Genomic DNA, 20,652 nt, shown 5'->3' with positions numbered 1-20,652 from the left:
TAAGAGCCAAGATTAATGTCTTATAGCTTATAACATAAAGCTGTTCACTAGCATTTTGAAATTTCATCTGGGCAATTAAGTATACAAAGCAAATTAACTGAAACATACATTATGCATGTAGAGAAAATATTAAAGTGTATAATCATGAAATGTGCTCAATATGAGTCTTTAAAAATTGAAAACACAAAGTAATTTTGAGATTCATGACAGCCTTAGGGTTCAGGTTACTTGACTGTGATAAATTTAGAAGATCAGACATAGTTTTGCTTGTTGTTCTTCCATGCTAGCAGGGCTTCTTCTCCCTTTAACCTGTGCAAGGAAGGTATAAATTATGCTACATTTGAAATCATTGGCTAATTTGATTATTTTTGACACTTGTTATTATATAAAGTTTACTTGTAAACTTCTCCTTTGGATGAGTAAGCAGCAAAATAAACATTTCTGAAATATTTATGCGGGCATAGAGGAAAAAGCATACACATTTCAATGATATACTTTTTCTTCAGACCAGCCATTTGCAACTTTTAATAAGATTGCTTTAGATATAATAATTCCATTATTTGAACAAAAATCCATGAGTTTCAAAGTTTTGACATTTTCCATTTTCTATTTCTATTTCTTTATCATGACACATAATTCAGGCATTTGAATTTAAGTAAATAGATGGTTGACAGCCAAAAAATTGTTTTGGGCAAGAGAGATTTGAATGATGGGATACTGATATACATTTAGATATCTTTATATCCTTCTTATTTTTACCATAAAGTTCTTCCCTACTATTATAATTACATGAACATACCTTAGATTAGGTTACTTGCAGTGAGTGTTTATCCCAAACCCCAATACATCCTACTGATGTTAGAACATTCTTATGGTACAGCTGGTTATCTTTTCAGTACACAGATTCCTAAAGCCACTTGGCTTGATGACTGTTTTTAATCACATAGATATTGATCTAGAACAGATCAGATCCATATGTGTCAAGTTAGAATGAAATCCATTCTCTATCAGGTACTTATGTCTAACCATCCAAATGTACTTACCACTTTTCAAATGGTTTCTTTCTTGGAGAGAAACCCTCATGTGTTGCTATGTCTCAGCATTGATGGGTACAGTCAAAGGTAAAGTTGGGCTCATTTGGTGTACTCCACGCCCCTTGATCAGTCTCTTAAACACAGAAATGGGCAAAGAGGACATAATCTGCATCCTTATCAACTCTGTGGATTATAGTCATGTTGCAGAACTACACTAAGAATATCTGTGACCAGAAATAACAAGAACAGCTGGACACTGGGGGCTGATACCTGTATTGTTAGCAACTCAGGAGGCTGAGATCTGAGCTCATAATTTGAAGCCAGCACAGACATCCTACGAAGAGAAATCTGAGAGACTCTTACCTTCACTTAGCCAGTAGAAAGCCAAAAGTGGCTTAAGTGGTATAACACCAAACTTTAGAAAAAGACAAGTGAAAGCATGAGGCTTTGAGTTCAAGCCTCAGTATTAGCATGAAAGGAAGGGAAGGGGAAAACGTAAGGGAAGGAAATGAAGAAAGAAAAAAGAGAGAGAGAAAGTAAAGAACAGAAAAGGGCATATTTAAATGTTGCCAAACAAACCATCTGGATAGATCTATACATACAAAGGACTTGGCATAGAACATGGTACTATCTAGCAACTGCTTAGTAATAGCTCATTCAAAAAATTCTCAGGTCATAGGCAGAAAACATAGTAGGCATGTATAAATAAAATGAAATTTGGTTCTTCTGATACTAGTATGGACCAATTTTGAACTGGAAACTTAGATGAGCCCTGATTTGTCCTGTGATATAGAGGAGTCATTTCCTTTTGGGTTATGTCCAAATTTGTATTGTTTTAATTGGCACCCCACCAAACTGATAGATGCCTCCAGTTGTGTATGTCAGCATGGTTACTGAAATCCTCATGAATTCAGCAATTGCAAAGGGACTGCTTTGTCCCTTTTTTTTTCATTCCAAAGCATTTCCTAGGCTGGAAATGTTTGCTAGGTAGGCATTACACTTCTTTAGCCACTCCCCCAGTTAAAAATACTGTGAACTCCTTGTATAACTGTATTGTTTTAAAAAAAAAACAAGCTTTGATATTGTCTTCATAACATAAAAGTGATATATGTTCTTCATAGAACAAACAAGTAAGCAAGAAATAAAGCAGTAAAAAAAAAACCACCAAAATCCAACAGAGAACTAGTTGTAGCTTATGCATATTTCCTTCCAGTTCTTTCTCAGTGCATAGAAATACCTGCTGATGGAGCCAGGAGTTTGGCCTAGTGGTAGAGTGCTTGCTTAGCATGCACGAAGACCCAGGTTCGATTCCTTGGTAACACATACATAACAAAAGCTAAAAGTGGTGCTGTGGCTCAAGTAGTAGAGCTCCAGCCTTGAGAAAGCCAAAGGACAGTACTCAGGCCCTGAGTTCAAGCCCCAAGAATGGCAAAAAAGAAAAAGAAAGAAATACTTGCTGATATTATGTCATACATACTATGATTGATGCATTTAAAACATCATGTATTGTAATTTGATTTTCAATCAACATTTTAATTATTTCTCTGTGTCAATACTCCTTTATATTATTTATAGTGGATATGTCATATTTATTAAGCCATTCCCTAACTATTGGGCATTTTCTATTATAGATAATACATTCAAGGAACAATTAGGTTATCAATGTTGAGGGCATCTTTGTGTTTTAAGATCCAGATGCTTTAGAATGAGGAGAACTGTCCAGATGCCAATGGTTCATGTCTATAATCCTTACTTTCAGGAAGCTGAGATCTGAGGATTGAAATTCAAAGCCAGCCTGGGCAAACAAATCCAAGTGACACTTAAAAAAGAAAAGTAATAAACAAATCTTAGGGTTTTTTATTGTAAAGGTGACTCTTTTTTATTAAAACATTTTTATTAAAACTGAGCTTTTATATCATATTGAATATGACAGTCTTGACTATAGTTAAGTATTCAAGAAAAAAATCCCATATGCGATTACTGGCACATAAATTTAAGAACATAATTAAAATTAAGCTAAATCTTTGTATGTCATAGATACATAACAATGTATATATCAATCTATATCTGTAGAATATATATCCTATCATAGACCTACATGTCTATATAGATATATTTATATCTCCAAATTCATATCAATGACCTGGAATAGCTGAGTCATCACTCTTGTATTGTTTGGATCCAGTACTCACATATCAAGGAGACCATGCGCCTTTTGTTCCTGTGGTCTTGGCTTATCTCACTCAGTATGATTTGTTCCAGTTCCATCCATTTCCCAGCGAATGCCATTATTTTATCTTATCTGCTGGCTATGTAGAACTCCATTTCATATATGTAGTAAGGGGATTCTTAATGTTCAGTTAACCCACAAAAAGCCAGAAATAAAGACGTGGTTCAAGTGGTAGAGCACCAGTGAAAAAGTAGAGTGAAAGCAGAAGGATCAGATTTCAAGTCCCAGTACTAGCAGCAAAAATTATAATTAAAAATTGAAAAATTGATGAGCACTGGTAGCGCATGCCTGTAACCTAACCATTCAGGAGGCTGAGATCTCATGATCAAGGTTCAAAGCTAGCCCAAGAGAGAAAAGTATGTGAGACTATGATCTCCAATCAGTCACAGAAAAAGCTGAGAAACCTCAAGAACAGTGCCTAGGCCCCTAGTTCAAGCCCTAGGGCTGGGGGAAAAACTCAATTATAAACCCATTTATCAAAGATCACTATGTCACCTGTTTGTTCCCATGACAAGTTCAAAACAACTCAAAACAAATTTTCCATTCACTAGTGGGTTTTCTTTTTTTTTAATTCCCCGATACTTTCAGCATTGTCTTTTAAGTGGCACAAGCTATTGTTCCCTGAGTTACTGATCCACCACTCTTTCTTACCAGGAATGCCTTCGCCAACCACATTGAAGAAGTCGGAGAAGTCTGGTTTCAGCAGTCCCTCCCCTTCTCAGACCTCCTCTCTGGGAACAGCCTTCACACAGCACCACCGACCTGTCATCACAGGACCCAGAGGTGAGCAGAGGCCTCTGGTCATAATTGTGTCATGACCTTGAAACCAGAATAGCACCATGAGACGCAATCAAGAATGATTCTGAGGGCAGCCAATGGCCCAGTGTCTGATCTTTGAGGGCACTCTTGGCATGTTAGGAACTGAAGGGCCTTGGGTCAAATCCTTGCTCCTTTCTTAAGGTAAAAAGACAGTAAACTTCTCATTTTATTATTTGTTTTTGCCAGTGGAATAAGTCGAAAGAGAGAGGAGAGAAAGCAGAGAAAGCACAAGAGGGAGTGTGTGTGCATTAAGAGAATAAGATATTTTCATGTGGTCAGTTACCTGTTTCTAGATAATAGCTTTTATTTGTTTTCATTCTCTCATTCCATTGGTTCTCATTCCACAAAACCTGATTTTAATATGTGGCATTTTGCGCTGAGGTTGTTTGCATCGGGGTGTTGACGAGCAGTCTTCATTCGCTGCTTTTGAAGTGGTAGATACTTTGTCTGGTTTTCATTGCAATGTTTTCATTATTTTAGTCTCGTGTGCTTTTAAGTTTATTATTAAAATGTGTCCACACGAAATACGATTTGTATTTCACGTTAAAGACAAGACTTAAACCTCAAGAGAATGTCAGCAAATCACTTAACTTGATCTTATTGCAAGATGAAAATATTTATTAGTTTGTTTATGAAACTCCCACAGTAGGAAGATGAATAATTATAACCACATTTTCATTCTTCCATCGGATTCTTGTTTAGGTAGGTCTGTGATCTACCAGCTGGTATCATAAAGTATCCTCGGAAGTTATGGTCTTTTGTCTCCTTTGACATCCGCCTGGGAAAACGAATATTCCTTACATTAATCTCAGTGTTAGACCCACAAATCTGAACTCTTTGTGAGTGCTCTGTGTACATCTCAGGAAACTCCAGAGTTGAGAGAGCTATCCATTGTGAATTCTACCCTGTGGAGTGGTTTTGGGATTGAGAGTTACAAAAATTTACCTATTTTTCCTTTAAATATCTTGTGCTCATTACTAGAATTTTGTCAAGATCCCTTCTTATTTCACATGCGTGTCAGTAGTATAATCTCAAATGCTTACCATATATACATATACATGATATGTATAAACTTGAAAATGCATATCTGAATCACCCTATTTAAGTGAACTACTAGTATGGTATTAGCTCATTAGCATTCATCAACTATCCAAACTGTAATGGAGAAGCAGAGACATAAAAACTTTTTATTCCGAGTATTTATGGTCTCAGAACTTAAGGTATGTATTCTCAGTTTTTATGATCAGGTTAAATATTTTAACCTGAGTGTTAAAAAGTAAATGTGTCTGCAGGGCTCCAAAGAGAAAACTGTGGAGGCCCATTCATTCATCTATTCATTCATTTAACAGAGATTTTTTTACTGAGTATCTCCCATCACTATTACCAACACTAAGGATCAGTGTTCCCTCTAAGGGCAGAAGAGACACACACACAAAAAACAAGCATTTAGAAAAGATAGAGGCTGTTACTTATACTTTCACTTAAGGAGACTTAACAGTGTAGATAACATTGAAGTCAAACCTAAAAGACATTTAAATGAGTGGAAGCTGTTACAAACAAAGGAAAAAGATTCATCATAATTGAAGGTAATACAGACTGGGAAGAATATGCCAGGAATTAGAAGAGCAGGATTCCTGCCTTTTGCCTTTCCATGCGTCATGGAGTGTTTTCTCTCGAATGGGATGGAGACACTGCTCCAGTGAATGAGCTGTTCCTTCTGATCATATTCTTCTACAGAAACTACAATAAAGCGTTGTTCTGGCAATTCCTTGAAACAATAAAACGCAGAGCAATATACATATATTATCACTTACGTTGCAAGTGCTCACTCCTCTGTCTTGGTTTGAAGTATGTACTTCTGGAAATGACGGTGACTGTTTAGAGCTGACCTACCAGTTTAAGATGGGGAGCTTCTTCATTCTCATGCTAGATAGCTAAGCAAATTTGTTAAAATGGTCCATGCTGGGTTAGACCATAGTGGAATTCCCTGCCCCACAGCACAGTAAGCTTTGATCTCCTATTCATACTCATATTGATATAATCATGTATGAGGAAAAGAAAAAGGTGCTGAGTCTGAGAATTATGGAATGCCAAAGATTCTTTGTTTTCACCAGAATTCAAGATGGTTCCCAGCATCCTCGGTTCTCCTTTCTGGAATGTCTGCTCAGGTACCCATTCTCATTGCACCCCACCCTTTAGTGATCTGGTGAGGGTATGGAGTTGTGGTGATGACACTCTTCCATCGTTGCATCGCTGTGGTAAGAATCAGAGTGGAGATAAGCTAACCAGAAGGCTTGGCCTCTTCCCCTTTTCAGAATTCAGCCTCTCCTGACCTAAGAAGCACTTACTGATGGGGACTGTAGCTGCCTTTCTTCTCTGAACCAGCAGGAAAGCTCATACCTGCAATGATATCTATCTGGGGCTAAGACTTGACATTTACATTTTTTAATAATAATAATAATAATAAATTTTTAAAAAGAAAATGAATTGAAATTTAAAGAGGGAGAGTCTGAGAGAGAGTCTGTAGAACACAGTAACATGTGTGCCTAAGTGCTGCCTTGTCACCATGCAGAGTGACCAAAGAAAAGAGGCAGGGAGTTTGGCCTAGTTAGTGGTAGAGTGCTTGCCTAGCACGGGTGAAGACCCGGGTTCGATTACTCAGTACCACATACGTAGAAAAAAAAAAGGCAGAAGTGGTGCTATGGCTCAAGTGGTAGAGTACTAGCCTTGAGGAAACTCAAGGACAGTGCTCAGGCCCTGAGTTCAAGGCCCAAAACTGGCAAAGAAGAAGAAGAAGAGGAGTAGGAGGAAGAGGAGGAGAAAGAGGAAGAGGAGGAGGAAGAGGAAAAAGAGGAGGAGAAGGAGGAAGAGGAAGAAGAGGACAAAATATGTCCTTTATAAAGCAGGTTTCTGGGATACAAGGGTCAGGCTTTATGGCTACTTAGTACACTCTTGCTCAGGGACATGGTTGAGACCAGATTTGCAAGATTTCTGCTGCTGCCCCTAAATTTCTCAAGGGAATGCCTTGGCATTCAGGAATCAGTAATTGTATAGCACATCTATAGCAAAGCAAGATCCCTTCACACACACACACACACACACACACACACACACACACACCAAACAAACAAAAAGTCTATTTTTGACTATAAAAGTAAGCTGTATTTATGGATTTGTTGGATACTATTTACAAAGAAATATTTCTCCCTATGGATTATAAAGCAAAGGAAGGAAACAAGGGCCCTTGAAGGGAGCCAGTAGAGCATAGTGGTTGTCAGGTTCTGTGAGCTGCTACAATGGAATACCATAGATGTGGCTTATAAACAATAGAAATCCATTTCTCATAGTGCTAGAGGCTGGCAAGTCCGTGCTCAAGGTGCCAGCAGATTAGCCCGCACCTGTCTCCCCACTGTCTCTTCATTTAGTAGGAGGAGCTCTCACCACAGAGACCTTCATAAAAAGAAACCACACTAATGACATCCGTCAGGGCTCTACCCTCAGGAGCTAGTCATGACCCTGAGACTCAGCTGCTTCTACCTCCACATTGACATTTCAGATTTTAATATATCACTTTTGAGGGCACAAAAATCATGAATACTCAGTGGCCCAAACGGACGAGTGTTTGAACCAGTGCTATTATGTCGAGTTGTTTTGCCTTTCTGAACTAGAGGTTCCATGTCTATCAATTGGTGGTCATAATCTCACCCTTAAAAGTACTGGATTATGGCAAGAGTAAATGAAATCATTTGTTTGTAGTCATTTGTACAGTGTCTGGAAGTAGACTAGACATATGGGTGGTAAAAAAAAAAACTATTAGGTAATCCGTTATCCTATAGGTTTTGAAGATCTCATCTGTCTCTAGTATGTTTACCTGTCATTATTTTATCCATGCCCAAGACTAAGTAATCTTATCCAGAATGCTGACACCAGACGTGTTTTGGACTTGGGAATCTTTGCATATACCCAATGAGATACCTTAGGGTGGAACCCAACTCTAAATGAAATTCATTTATATTTCATATACATGTTTTTAATGCACCTGAGTTGTGGCTGCAACTCATCACATGAAATCAGGATATTCCATTTGTGTCATATCTGTGCTCAAAAATTCTAGGATTTTGGAGCATTTTAGATTCAGGGGTGCTCAACTTGTGCGATTTTCAACCTGAAGTCCCTTTCGCTAGACACAGCCTGTGTTTCCCTCATCCTCCTAATCTCTTGCAGGCTTTGATATCCACATATCCACTCAATCCTTTGCCTTACTTTCTTGATTAATTTTCCTGTCTGTATACCCCCCTGGACAGAAACTTGTAGAAACAATGATTTCTCAGACATTTTGAGTATTTATTGTACCTCACTCAGAGAGTTTTATGGGTTGGCTGAATTAATAGCTGCATTTAAATGTACCCAGAGTCTATCTCTGTTTCTGCCTCTGCCTTTTGTCTGTCTGTCTGTCTGTCTGTCTGTCTGTCTCTCTCTCTCTCTCTCTCTCTCTCTCTCTCTCTCTCTCTCTCTCTCTCTCTTTCACACACACACACACACACAACACTGTACAGGTTCTCATTGCTTGAGAACAGACAAAACTGATAAGCATGATGGAGTTTGTGCAGTATTTCTTCATCAGGAATGTCCCTTCTTTTTTTTGGGGGGGGGAGGGCAGGGAACCACAGCCTTTCATCTAAAAAAAAAGTGCACAAGACTATCTAAGTAAAGCTTTGATAGAGTGATGGTTGATCTCAACTGGTGACCACTTCCCTGTTCACACTGTAAACGCTGAGACATGTGGTTTCAAATCTAATCCTCTGTCTGATAGTGGCTTTCTTTGTGGCTGTGATAAATCACTTAACCTTATGGCCTCCGTTGGGCCATCTGTACCATGGAGATGATACTTTGCCACCTGTTTCTCTGTGTGGTTAGAATTAAGTAAAGGTATTAAACTATACTGAGATATCCTGACAGTGGGACAAAGCTATTACACTGCAGCAAAGGCATTTATATATTACACTCACTAGTCATTTTTAGTTGAAAGACTGGGCTTAGAAGACTTTCTTTTACCATTGTACAAAGTTGTAACCATAACAATTTATCTCATTCATGATTATTTAAAAAAACACAACTTTGTTCTTCTCTCTGTCTTGTCAAGAGTTGTAAGTTTGCCTAAAATGATCTAAAGGGTCTAATTATTTTAAGAATTATTTAATTTTCTCTGATATATTTTTTAAACCACAAGTCTTCTTGAAACATATTTCTGGCTTTTATGTTTTCAAAAACAAGAGGATGATGAAGGATAATAATTTTATTTAAATATTCTGAATTATATAAAATAACTGCTTTTAGAGTTTTAACCTGATTTATACACATTAGGAGACAATTTAAACAAGTATGCTTAGGATATCATCTGGTCTAAAGCACCCTCTTTGTTAGATAACATGTTTGGCTACAAGAAAGAGAAGGTTCATTCAACCTTTGGAAACTTAGGAGTTATATGTGTCCTATATGTGACTCACAGCTGCTAGGATAACACTAAAATGCCTTTATGGATGGAAATTTCTTCTCTTATCCATCGCTATGGTTTTAGACATGGTTTGGCAGTGTTGAAGTCATAAACCTATAAGTAGTGGGGCCTACTGCAAGCTAATATGCTTGTGAGGACTACACTCTCATGAATGGGTTAAGGCTATCTCCTAGGCTTATAACAGGTTGGCTTAATTCAAGAGAGTGTATTGTTATAAAAAGTGTGAAGATGGTTCTCCCCTGTTCTCTTGCCTCCTTGCTCACACATGTGTCACTTCTGCACATAGCCATTTTCCTGTCTTTCTTTTTTTTCTACCATGTTGTAACACAACCAGAGAGCCTTCAACAGAATGCCAGAACCATATGAATTTAGACCAAAAAGAATATGGAACCACTTAGACTAGTTTCTTTATAAAGGACTCTGTCTTAAGTATTTTGTTATGGGGACACAAAATAGACTGAGACCACCATGCTTTAATGGATTGTTGAGGGTTTTTTTTACAGTATGACTATTGCACTCTTTCCTTACATCTGCATGCCAAGAAAAAAAGGGGGGATAGGAAGAGGGAGAAAGTATCTGTCATCTCATTCTGTTACCATTTGTAGACTCTTCAAGCAACATGATCAAACTATATACTATTGCTTCTAGCTGCGAGGGCCTAAAAAGTCTAAAGCAGTAAGTGTCGCTGGACGTATCATTGCTTTGTATAGAATTAAGATTTCATAAATCTGTAAATGGAGGGTATATATCTGGGTTAGCAGGTCTACATACCACACATAACTCTTACATATGAGATATCTGAGCTGGTCAGCCCTAAGATCAGCCCTAAGACTCAAGTCTCCAGTTCAGTGTCTTTTCCATTATTTTTGGAAACTCTTGCCTTTTTCTTCCCCACTAGAAGAGATAAGTTGCATTTACTAAAACATTTTCTTTTCCCACTTCTTTTAAAGGTGATGTAGAGGGGTTACAGTTACATAAGTAATGAATATATTTCTTTTGAACAGTGTTACCCCCTCCCTCATTTTCTCCCAAGTTCTCCCCCACCCTCCCCTTCCCCTCAAGGGGTAAAGTTCATTACTAACATAGTGTCTAGTGAGTATCACTGATGCAATTGTTCGTCCTTTGTCCAGCCTATTTCTGTGATTCCCCTTCCTTTCTACAAATCAGATAAACTTATATACAAGACAAAGGTCACAGAAATCAAGAACAGTGACAACAGGGCATAGACCAAAGTGGGAAAAAAGAAAGTAAAGAAAGAACTGCAAACAATATATTATTTAAAAAAACTCATTTCCATTTCTTGGAGTTCATTTTGATAAGCTTAGTTTAATATGGTCATATGCACTTAGCTATTGAACTACTATGATTCTCTGCTAAGAATATCATAAGACATATTCTAGTTATTACAAATGAGGGAAACCAGGCAGCCTGTGTTTTTTTGAGTCTGGCTTGCTTTGCTTAATATAATTTTTTCCAAGTCTTTCCATTTCCTTATAAATAAGGCAATGTCATTCTACCTGGAATCATAGAACTCCTTTGTGTATTTATAGCACATTTTCTTGATCCATTCATCTGCTGAGGGGTCTCTGGGTTGGTTCCATATCAATTTCCTTATAAATGAGGCAATGTCATTCTTTCTGATGTAAACATAGAAATCCATTGTGTGTTTATGCACATTTTCTTGATCCATTCATCTGCTGAGGGGTCTCTGGGTTGGTTCCATATCTTAGCTGTGGTAAATAATGCTGCAATGAACATGGTTATGCTAGTAGCTTTATTGTAGCCTTGATTGTGGTCATTTGGGTAAATGCCCAGGAGTGGCATTGCTAGATCATAGGGGACCTCTATGTTTAGTCTTTTGAGGAACCTCCATATTGCTTTCCTTAGTGGTTGAGCAAGCTTACATTCCTATCAATAGTGTAGTAGACTTCCCTTTCTGTCACATCCCTGCCAGATCTACTATTATTAGTTTTCTTGATAATGGCCATTCTAACTGGGGTGAGGTGGAAACTCAATGTTGTTTTGATTTGCATTTCTTTTATGGCCAAAGATTTTGAGTCAAAGACATAACATGGCCATTTAGATCTTTTGATAATCATGATTTAACCTGTGTTATCACACGGAGTTTCTTTTTATAGCAGTCATAAACAAATCACTTAGCTTTTCTTTTTATTAGTCCGTAGTTTCTTGCTACTGACAAAGAGTATCTGTGAGGTGGAAGTCACATTCAAGAACATTTGAAATCAGTTGGGCTTTCTTCAGTGGAGAAAGAAACTTGATAACTCATTTTACCACCAGGAGACCTGTTAATTTTTTTATTTTATTTTTTATTGTCAGGGTAATATAGAGAGAGGTTACAGTTACATATATGTGCATTACTTCTCACACATTGATACACCTTCTCATGTTTTTGTCCCCATTTCCCTCACCCCCACCCCAATCATCTTGTTTTCCCAGTGCTTACCATGTACAAGGGATTTTTTCCTGGCTATTGAACAGAGCAAGGAAGAGAAGCCCAGATTCTGTCCGCAGAGCGCTTATCTCCTAGTGGATGAGAAAAGCAGAGCCCCATCAGTTGTAGCACAGATTGAGTAACCCTAATCTGAAAAATTGAAATCTGAATCACTCCAAGACATGAAACATCCCTCAATTGTTGGAGTGGTTTAGATTTCAGATATTAGAATTAAAGATGTCTGGTTGGTAAAGTTAAGGCAAGTATTCCCTCCTCAAATATTTTTAAAATAACAAAATACTTCTGTTGCCAAGCATTTCAGGAAAAGGATAGTCATCTATATTGGGATCAGATAAGTTTTGTCCTCTATGGTACTCCTAAGAGGACAGGGACAAGGGCACCATCACAGAGAAATACATGGCAGCTAGAATTGCAAGAGTCCCCAGTCCTGAGAACAGACCATTCACCTTCTCTTTGTCATATGGAACACAGACTAACTGAAAAACCAGCCATGCTATTGGAACTGAGGAATTAGTATATAGAAAGTGAAAACATCCCCACATCATAATGAGTACAGAGAGAGAGAGAGACAGAGAGAGAGAGAGAAAGAGAGAGAGAGAAAGAGAGAGAAAGAGAGACAGAGAGAGAGAGAGAGTTTAGAAGTAAAATTTTCCTGATTCTGAAAATATGCATAAGATATACTAAAACAATGGTCATATAAACCAAAGATTTATTGTGCAGCTCTCAAAGAGTCATGCTGGTTTCTGTTTGGAAAGGTAGTCAGAAGTTTATATGCTCTATAAACCTCTCTTAAGTCCATGATCCTCCTGGCCCAAACAGAGATCCTGCTCTTAATGATGGAACATCTGAGGGTCTGAAGTTAACAATATCTCCTAGTTTGGCCAAGAAAAATATACTGCAGAGAATTATGAGCATGAAGATCGCCTTCCAGGAAGTAGAGGTCACCAGGCATAGCTGAGGGAGGGTGGATTCATAATATACAGGGACAGTAACAGCAGCAGGAAAGAAGAGGTAATGTATAAAGGCCACAGTCTTCATTAGATGCCAAGGGCTGCATCATTATTGCCATCCCTCAACCCCTCTGCCACTTTCCTCACATAAAGAGAGCACGCAAAGGATGTCAATGGCCCACTCCTGTAATAGCTACTTAGGAGGCTGAGATCTGAGGATCGCAGTTTGAAGCTAGCCAGAGCAGGGAAATCTATGAGACTCCTGTTTCTGATAAATTACACTCCCCTCCCCCCCCACAAAAAAAGCTGGAAGTAAAGTTCTAGCACAAGTCATAGAATGCTAGTCTGGAACAAAAGAAACCCAGGCTCTGCATTCAAGCTTCAGAACTGGCACGCACGCACACACATACACACCCACTACATAATTTGCTGGATAAATTAATCAATGCATGGATTTGACTGAAGCAGAAAGAATTTTTTAGGGATAGGGAGTTCTTTTATCTCCTTCTTGTAATAGTAATAATATCAAATATTCAAGTACATGCATTTGGCCCCACATCTGGAAGTTCCTAGCATGTTGAAGTGCTTGATATGTATGCCTTTGGTGCTTGTTTTTAGTTCACAGCTTCTACTTTGATTAGTATTAAGAGGAACGAGCTCACTGGGGCTACCTGTTACAGAATATTTATCTGGGGTATTATGTCTCCAACTATGAGCCCGCAAGAAGGAACTTACCCCGATCCTTTACCATTACCATAACCATGACACCCCACTTTTGTTGTAGTCCTCAGGTAGTAGGTTTTTCCAACATTCTCCTATCTTATCTGCAAACTTCCTTGCTTCCTAGGAAAGCATTTTACTCAGTTGTAGAGTACCTAACTGTCTCTCCTGTTTTAGTGCAATTGAATCATCTAGAGAAAATGAGAAGCAATTAAGTACCTGTTGCTACCAAGGTACTGAAACAGTATGCCAGCAGACAGATAGACATGAGTTGTTTATTTTAGACAACAGCATTTAGGCAAATGTCGCATTGTCTTTCTCCAGTAAAAATTGCCAGAATTGATTTTCAAGTGCAGACCTCATGGAACCTAGCCTGTCCCACCCCTGAGAAACATGGGAAAGAAAAGACAGAGGGCTTGGGAAGAGGGTGATGCCTAGTGCAAGTGCGATGCCCTGCTTAATGGGAAACAGCATCTCTGGGATTGGAGGTAACGGGATGGTAAAGAGGAAATGCAGCATTTTAGCAAAGGCTCTTTTAGTCTCAGTTCAGGAAATTATTAAATTCATTAGCCAGATACTTACAACCAGCTATTACTGCCCAGCCAAAGGAAAAAAACAGTGCCAGCAAATGTTTTAAAACTACAACTAAACAAAAGTCAGGAAGCGTGTAATTAAAACTGTACCTTTATTGTATTGTAAAGAGTTTCACTGTGACATGGAAAATATTTAAAGGAGAAGGCTGTTTGGCTAATTTGTCTGCAAGTGAGCTGCCTGGTGGAGAACCATCCTAAATTAACTATAAGGCCACCCACCGAGCGAACCTCATAAAGGGCCATGACTGCTCAGCTTGGTTTTGTGTAACTGTTCAATAATTACCAGATAAATGCATAACTAAAAGCTCTATTACACTAATAATTTGTACAAAGATAGATGTGTGGGACACCCTGCTGGGTTAATTTCTCATCCCCAGCAGCAAACTTCTAAAGAGAGCTCCTCTGTAGTGGAATCATGCTAATATGTTGTCCTACGAAAGACAGGAGGGAGACCACTTGGTTCCTTAATCTCTTCAAGAGGCAAAAGGCCCCTGGGAATAGGGTAGGAGAGAATGCTAAGAGAATGAAGTGGTTAGCCCAGTGGTCCAACATTCCTGCTCATCCTGTCAAAAGAAGCTGCTTCTCCTCAGAATCTCAGTCACACGCATAGCCACACACACACACACACACATACACACACACACACACACACACACACACACACACACACACACACAGACTCTAATGTGAATTTCATGTTTATAGTCTGTTATTTGCTTTGCAGTTTTTAAGGTAAAATAAAAACTCAAGATTGAACTTGTACAGCAGCTCTCTCTCTCTCTCTCTCTCTCTCTCTCTCTCTCTCTCTCTCTCTCTCTCTCTCTCTCTCTCTCTCTCCTCTCCCCTCCACCCTACCTCCAACACAAATTTATGGTTTTAAATATAAAACTCACACTTAAGCTTCAGCTCAGGGGTTTGAAACTCTCCTATTGACAAAGAAACAATGTGAAATTTAAGTGAATTTTGGTAGCATGGAGCTCTGGCTTCAATGGTGTTTATGGGTTCTGGGCTTTGCATCCATGTAGGGACAGGAGTGCGTATATAATATCAGAAATGGGAACCCATTCTGTCCATATGATCCTAAAATTAAGAAAGTCACCATTCCAGGCTGTACCTTATGCAATGTGGAAACTATAAAACTGGTGTGTTTAATAATACACATGCATACAAGTGTTGTGTAAAAATTATACTTCCACAGAAAACTTACACTTGTCATTTACCATTTCTTCATAGTAAATATCAGTAACTCCTTCACTCCCAACCAATTTCTTTTCCTTGTGTATAGAATATCAGAGTTGCTAGGTTCTACTTGGATGCTAAGGACCTATAACCAAAATATTATAAAAGTAAATGGGCCACTTGTCTTCTGAAAAAAAAATAGAATAGCTAATTTAAATAGCTGTAATAACATAATCTAAATAGGAGCACAAGAATACAGAAAAGAGATACATGTGGCAATAGAGTCAGCCAGAATAGAAGTCAGGTGCCACCCAGCCACGTGGGGTGTGTTGAAGCTTGTGCAAGTAATTTATCTTCTATCAACCATTCTTTTTCTACCTATATAAAACTGAGAAACATGAGTAGGAGGAGAGAGTTAAAGTGCCTTATGCATCAAAGTGTTTGATATGCAATGAGCAGACAATGAATTTATTTTCTCTTACCCTCCCTGGTCCTTCTTACTCTCCCTGGTCGTTCCATGAGTGTTTGCTTCCTGTCTATGTGTGGTTCTCTTGACATGATCTCGTATCCTTCATTCAGCACTCCCTTGTCCCTGGTTTTCTTCTTGTGACTTTAGGAGGAGAGCCTGCTCCTGTCCTGGAAAAGAACCTCCCATGCCTGGACAAGGAGACGTGATCTCAGGGAAGCGAGCAAGCCAAAGTTCTTCATCACGCTTGTGTGGTTGAAAGAACAGGGAACTCCTGCCAGATGCCAAGGCTCATGCCTATAATGCTAGCTACCGAGGAAACTGAGATTTGAGGATTGGAGTTCAAAACCAGCCTAAGAAGACAAATCTGAGACTTTTAGTGCCATTGAGCTAGCAAAAAAAAAAAAAAGCTGAGAATAGAGGTGTGGCTTATGTGGTAGAGCATTAATTTTGAGTGAAAGGGCCAAGCAAGCATGTGAGTCCCTGAGATCAAGCCCCAGTACTGACCTCAAAGACTTCCCTGATGGCATGGGTAGCACTCTAGCCCTTGGTGGAGGCTTTGCTTTCACAGGCCTCCTTCAGCCATAGTTTTTTGGTTTTTTTTTTGGTTTTTATCAGTCGTGGGGCTTGAACTCTGGCCTGGGCATTGTCCCTGAGCTCTTCAGTTCAAGGCTACCACCCTACCCCTTGAGCCACAGCCCCATTTCCCATTTTCTAGTGATCAATTGGAGATAAGAGTCTCAGGCCCTTTTGTGCCTGGGCTGGCTTTGAACCTTGATCCTCAGATCTCAGCTGCCTGAGTAGCTAGGATTACAGGCGTGAGCCACTGCACCTGGCCCATTATCTTCTTTTGTTGGAGTGGAGGAGTTGGTAAGCAATTTGATTGTGTTTCTTTCACTTGAAAGAATCCTTACTAAAATATCTCTTGTTCATTCCCTGGTATTTAACCACTTATTTATTATGGCTTCATACTGTGTCAATGAAAGCACTTGAATACATTCAAATCTCTACAAATACTTGAAATATTATCAAGTGTTATAATATCCCCCAGACTTCTTTTATTGCTTTATTTCCCTCTCATCAACCTCAGCCTAAGAATAGTTATTTGTCTCTTCTACTAGGTTTTAGAGCAGGACTAATTTGTCTGCTGATTTGTGCTCAGGCACAAAAGGGCCTGAGACTCTTATCTCCAATTAACCTCTAGAAAACAGGAAGTAGGGCTTGGTTCAAGGTAGGGTGATAGCCTTGAGCTGAAGAGCTCAGGGACAATGCCCAGGCCAAGTTCAAGCCTCATGACCCAAAAGAAGAAGGAGGAGGAGGAGGAGGAGGAGGAGGAGGAGGAGGAGGAGGAGGAGGAGGAGCAGAAGGAGGAGGGGGGATGGGGGTGGTTCACTGTGTAACTGAAAATTCTGTGGGATCGTGGTGCAGGTAGAGATAGATGCTGATACTTAAATGATACCTTCTTGTTTTCTCCATTCTCTTCTGTATGATCTTAATTCACAGATCAGATCCCCTCAGACTGCAGCACAATTTAAACACCTCCAGGTTCCTACCAAGGGAAAAAGAATTAATCTCTTCTCTTCTCTTCTCTTCTCTTCTCTTCTCTTCTCTTCTCTTCTCTTCTCTTCTCTTCTCTTCTCTTCTCTTCTCTTCTCTTCTCTCTCCCTCCCTCCCTCCCTCCCTCCCTCCCTCCCTCCCCCTCCCTCCCTCTCTCCCTCCCTCCCTCCCTCCCCTCCCTCCCTCCCTCTCTCTCTCTCTCTCTCTCTCTCTCTCTCTCTCTCCTCTCTCTCTCTCTCTCTCTCTCTCTCTCTCTCTTCCATATGCACCAGTAATGCAGCTTAGTCTGGGCCTAAGCCTTAGCTTTTTCACTCAAGACGGTTACTTTGCCACTTGAGTCACCAGTTCCACTTCTGACCTTTTTCTGGTTAATTGGAGATAAGAGTCTCATGCATTTTCCTGCCCAGCCAGACTGGCTTCAAGCCATGATCTTTAAGTCTCAGCTTCCTGAGCAGCTAAGAGTACAGGGAAAAGCCTACTCTCCCAACAGGCCATGAAAGGATTTACAGTCTGTTTCTATTAACCTCCAGAATCAGTCAGGATATTATGATGATTGTTCCCTCCCCTCCTACCCCCCAAAGTAATTGTTTTGATTTGTTTTTCATTCCTCATCTCTTGTCTCATGGTATTATGTGGAAGTCCAAGTTCCCCTCACAGGACTGGATTCTTGTCAACTTTCCCTATTAAATTATCACTGTTGGTATTTGCAATAATCACAGCTGTTGCATGTTGCTTGAGCACATTTCACATCATCCATCATGGCAGCTTAGGCAATTAGTGCATGAATGTGGTCAAGTCAGAGAGGTTCTGTCAGGACAAAGGCTGGGGCTCTGTGTCACAGACTGTGAACTAGGACACTTAGGGTCTTTAATATAACCCTCTCATAACTCTAGTATAACCCTCAAAGCCAAGGTATCTGAAAGACTATCCAGGCACCCAATATAACTGAGTATCCCAGAAACATTTTTAAAATAATTTCTTCTCCTAATAGACACATATTTTTTTGTTTCTGAATTTGAATTTGACTACTGTAGACCAATGGGTGAAGTGATTTGTAAATATACAGTCCCAGAGACTGAGCCCTATACCCCACTAGAACTTAAAAGTAGGTGAGCCTTGGTGATTATTTTGTGCAAATTCTATATTTTGAACTAGGGGAAATAAAAGTTGCTCACAGTAACATACCGTGTAGGAGCAGAAATGAAACTAAGATCTAGGACCCTTTATCTAATTAGAAAAGTTTGCCCCCACCAGGTACCAGTGGCTCATGCCTGTAATCCCAGCTACACAAAGGGCTGAGATCCAAGGATCATGGTTCCGAGTCAACCCTTGCAGGCAAGCCTCTGAAACTCTTTATCTCCAGTTAAGCACAAAAAGCTGGGAGTAGGGGCCGGGAGTTTGGCCTAGTGGTTAAAGTGCTTGCCTAGCATGCATGAAGACCCGGGTTCGATTCCTCGGTACCACATACATAGAAAAAAGCCGGAAGTGGTGCTGAGGCTCAAGTGGTAGTGTCTTAAGCACAAAAGCTCAAGATCAGCCCCCAGTCCTATAGTTCAAACCTGAAGACTAACCCAAAAACAATAACAAAAACTTCACTCTTTGGAATTTTTTTGTTTTGTTTTTTTAGTCTGTTTTCAGCTCAGCACACTCCTAATAACTACCACAGTAGACCTGTCAAGAATATGGTAGAAATTTCCATTGTGTTTATGCTTGGGATCGTGGAGAGGCCATGCTCATGGTTTGATTGGGAGAAATACAGCTGGGGTCAGATTCTGCATGTTAAAAAGAGAGGCCAGTAGGGGTATGGGCCCTCAGCATGGATACTCAGGGACTGTAAATCTAAATGAAAAAGTGCCTAGAAGGAGGAGGTGCCTTAATTCTAAGCTTCTAAGTATCTGGTCAGTAACACATCTTTACAAGGCATTGAGCACGGGCATCTGACAATGAATGCCATGTAGGTGGTCACCATTTTCTTGTATTGGTTTTTGCATTTTGTTGTTTGTGAAATTATTTTTGAAGACCTCTTTACCTTTACTCATAGTGATGCCCTTGACCATATCTCCATGTTCGTTTTTCCAAGAACCAGGCAGACAACTGTTACCTCTGCTACCTCTTTCCCCCTGGGGACTCGACAGTTAGGACTGGTCCTAGAACACAGGAGCAGATTCTAATCTATGTGCTGTCTGCCCCCGTCCTTTCCTGTCATACTAATACCAGTAGGAGAGGCTTCTCACAAACCAAAGCAGAGTAAACAATGGTAGTGTGGCGCAGTGGTAGGGAAGTGGTAGTTGGGAAGTCTGGGTGGCATTCTGATTGCCTCGGAAGGATTTAGAAGACAAGGCTTCGACAGAAATGCTTGCTGGGACCACAGCATGGTTTGTAGAGAAGAGAGAAAGAACATGATTGTCCGGTTCCTGCTGCAGAGTATAACAGGTGGTGGGAATCCACAGCAATCACGTGGGTCAACACTAAGGCTTGCAAGTCACATCCATCCCTCTTCTGTTATGAAAACTGAAGCTGTATTAGAACACAGCCATGCCCTTTCGTTAATGATACATTCGTGACTGATTCATCACTTCACACAGTTGGGTAATAGTCACAAAGATCTTTGGGGACTGCCAAGTAAACTGGCTTACTCTCTGGCCTCTACAGACAGTATTTGCCAACCCCTGGTCTGGACTTGGCAAAAGTTAGTGCCTTTGAGAAACACAGATTTTAATAAGATTTTTAAACTACCTTGTCTCTATTTGGAGAAGGGAGAGATCTGTTTTTCCAAGAGGCATTGGGATTTGACCTCCATCCGAAGAAATGGAGTCAACCAATTGAGAAAAGCAAACCTACTGTAACATTTGTAATGCTGCATCATCTGATAGTAGTAATATAAAAATATTGGTGTTTTGAAAAAAAACTCTCACACAATGCCAGCTATTTCTCTCAATTGACATTTGCGGGTCCTCTTACATGAGCCTCAGTGATGTGAAAGATAGGGACTAACTAAATGTATTTTGGGGAAAAATTGTTTTGGAAAACTTCAGCTTGTGTTGAGTCAAATGCTTTGTTATTTAGAAAAGTTTCCCCCTCCCAAGGGTTTGAAAACCATTGCCAGTTCCTCTCTC

At 39.6% G+C, this 20,652-nt stretch overlaps 1 protein-coding gene and 1 long non-coding RNA gene across 7 annotated transcripts in view; one reads left to right on the top strand and one right to left on the bottom strand.

The window, feature by feature from the left end:
• Nfia (nuclear factor I A) overlaps window positions 1–20,652 on the top strand; it is a 367,217-nt gene that overhangs the window by 290,866 nt on the left and 55,699 nt on the right. For 4 of the 6 annotated variants that reach the window (XM_090334728.1, XM_090334731.1, XM_090334727.1 and 1 more), the window contains exons 7-8: window positions 3,919–4,047; window positions 6,198–6,251. In XM_090334728.1, coding sequence (XP_090190854.1) covers window positions 3,919–4,047; window positions 6,198–6,251 — 183 coding nt within the window. The remainder of the gene's footprint in view (window positions 1–3,918; window positions 4,048–6,197; window positions 6,252–20,652) is intronic. The other 2 variants (XM_090334732.1, XM_090334730.1) reach the window with 1 other exon arrangement.
• On the bottom strand, window positions 1,096–19,650 carry LOC150061732 (uncharacterized). The gene is made up of 4 exons (XR_016535941.1): window positions 19,566–19,650; window positions 17,439–17,528; window positions 12,063–12,142; window positions 1,096–1,167 (listed from the first exon to the last, which is right to left on the bottom strand). It is a non-coding gene; the product is annotated as an uncharacterized LOC150061732 (long non-coding RNA).

This window comes from Megascapheus bottae, chromosome 6 (assembly GCF_031878675.1).
Source record: "Megascapheus bottae isolate mThoBot1 chromosome 6, mThoBot2.hap1, whole genome shotgun sequence".
Taxonomy (NCBI): Eukaryota; Metazoa; Chordata; class Mammalia; order Rodentia; family Geomyidae; genus Megascapheus; species Megascapheus bottae.
The sequence above is the reverse complement of the archived record's forward strand: the minus strand, read 5'-3'. Positions and strand labels throughout refer to the sequence as shown.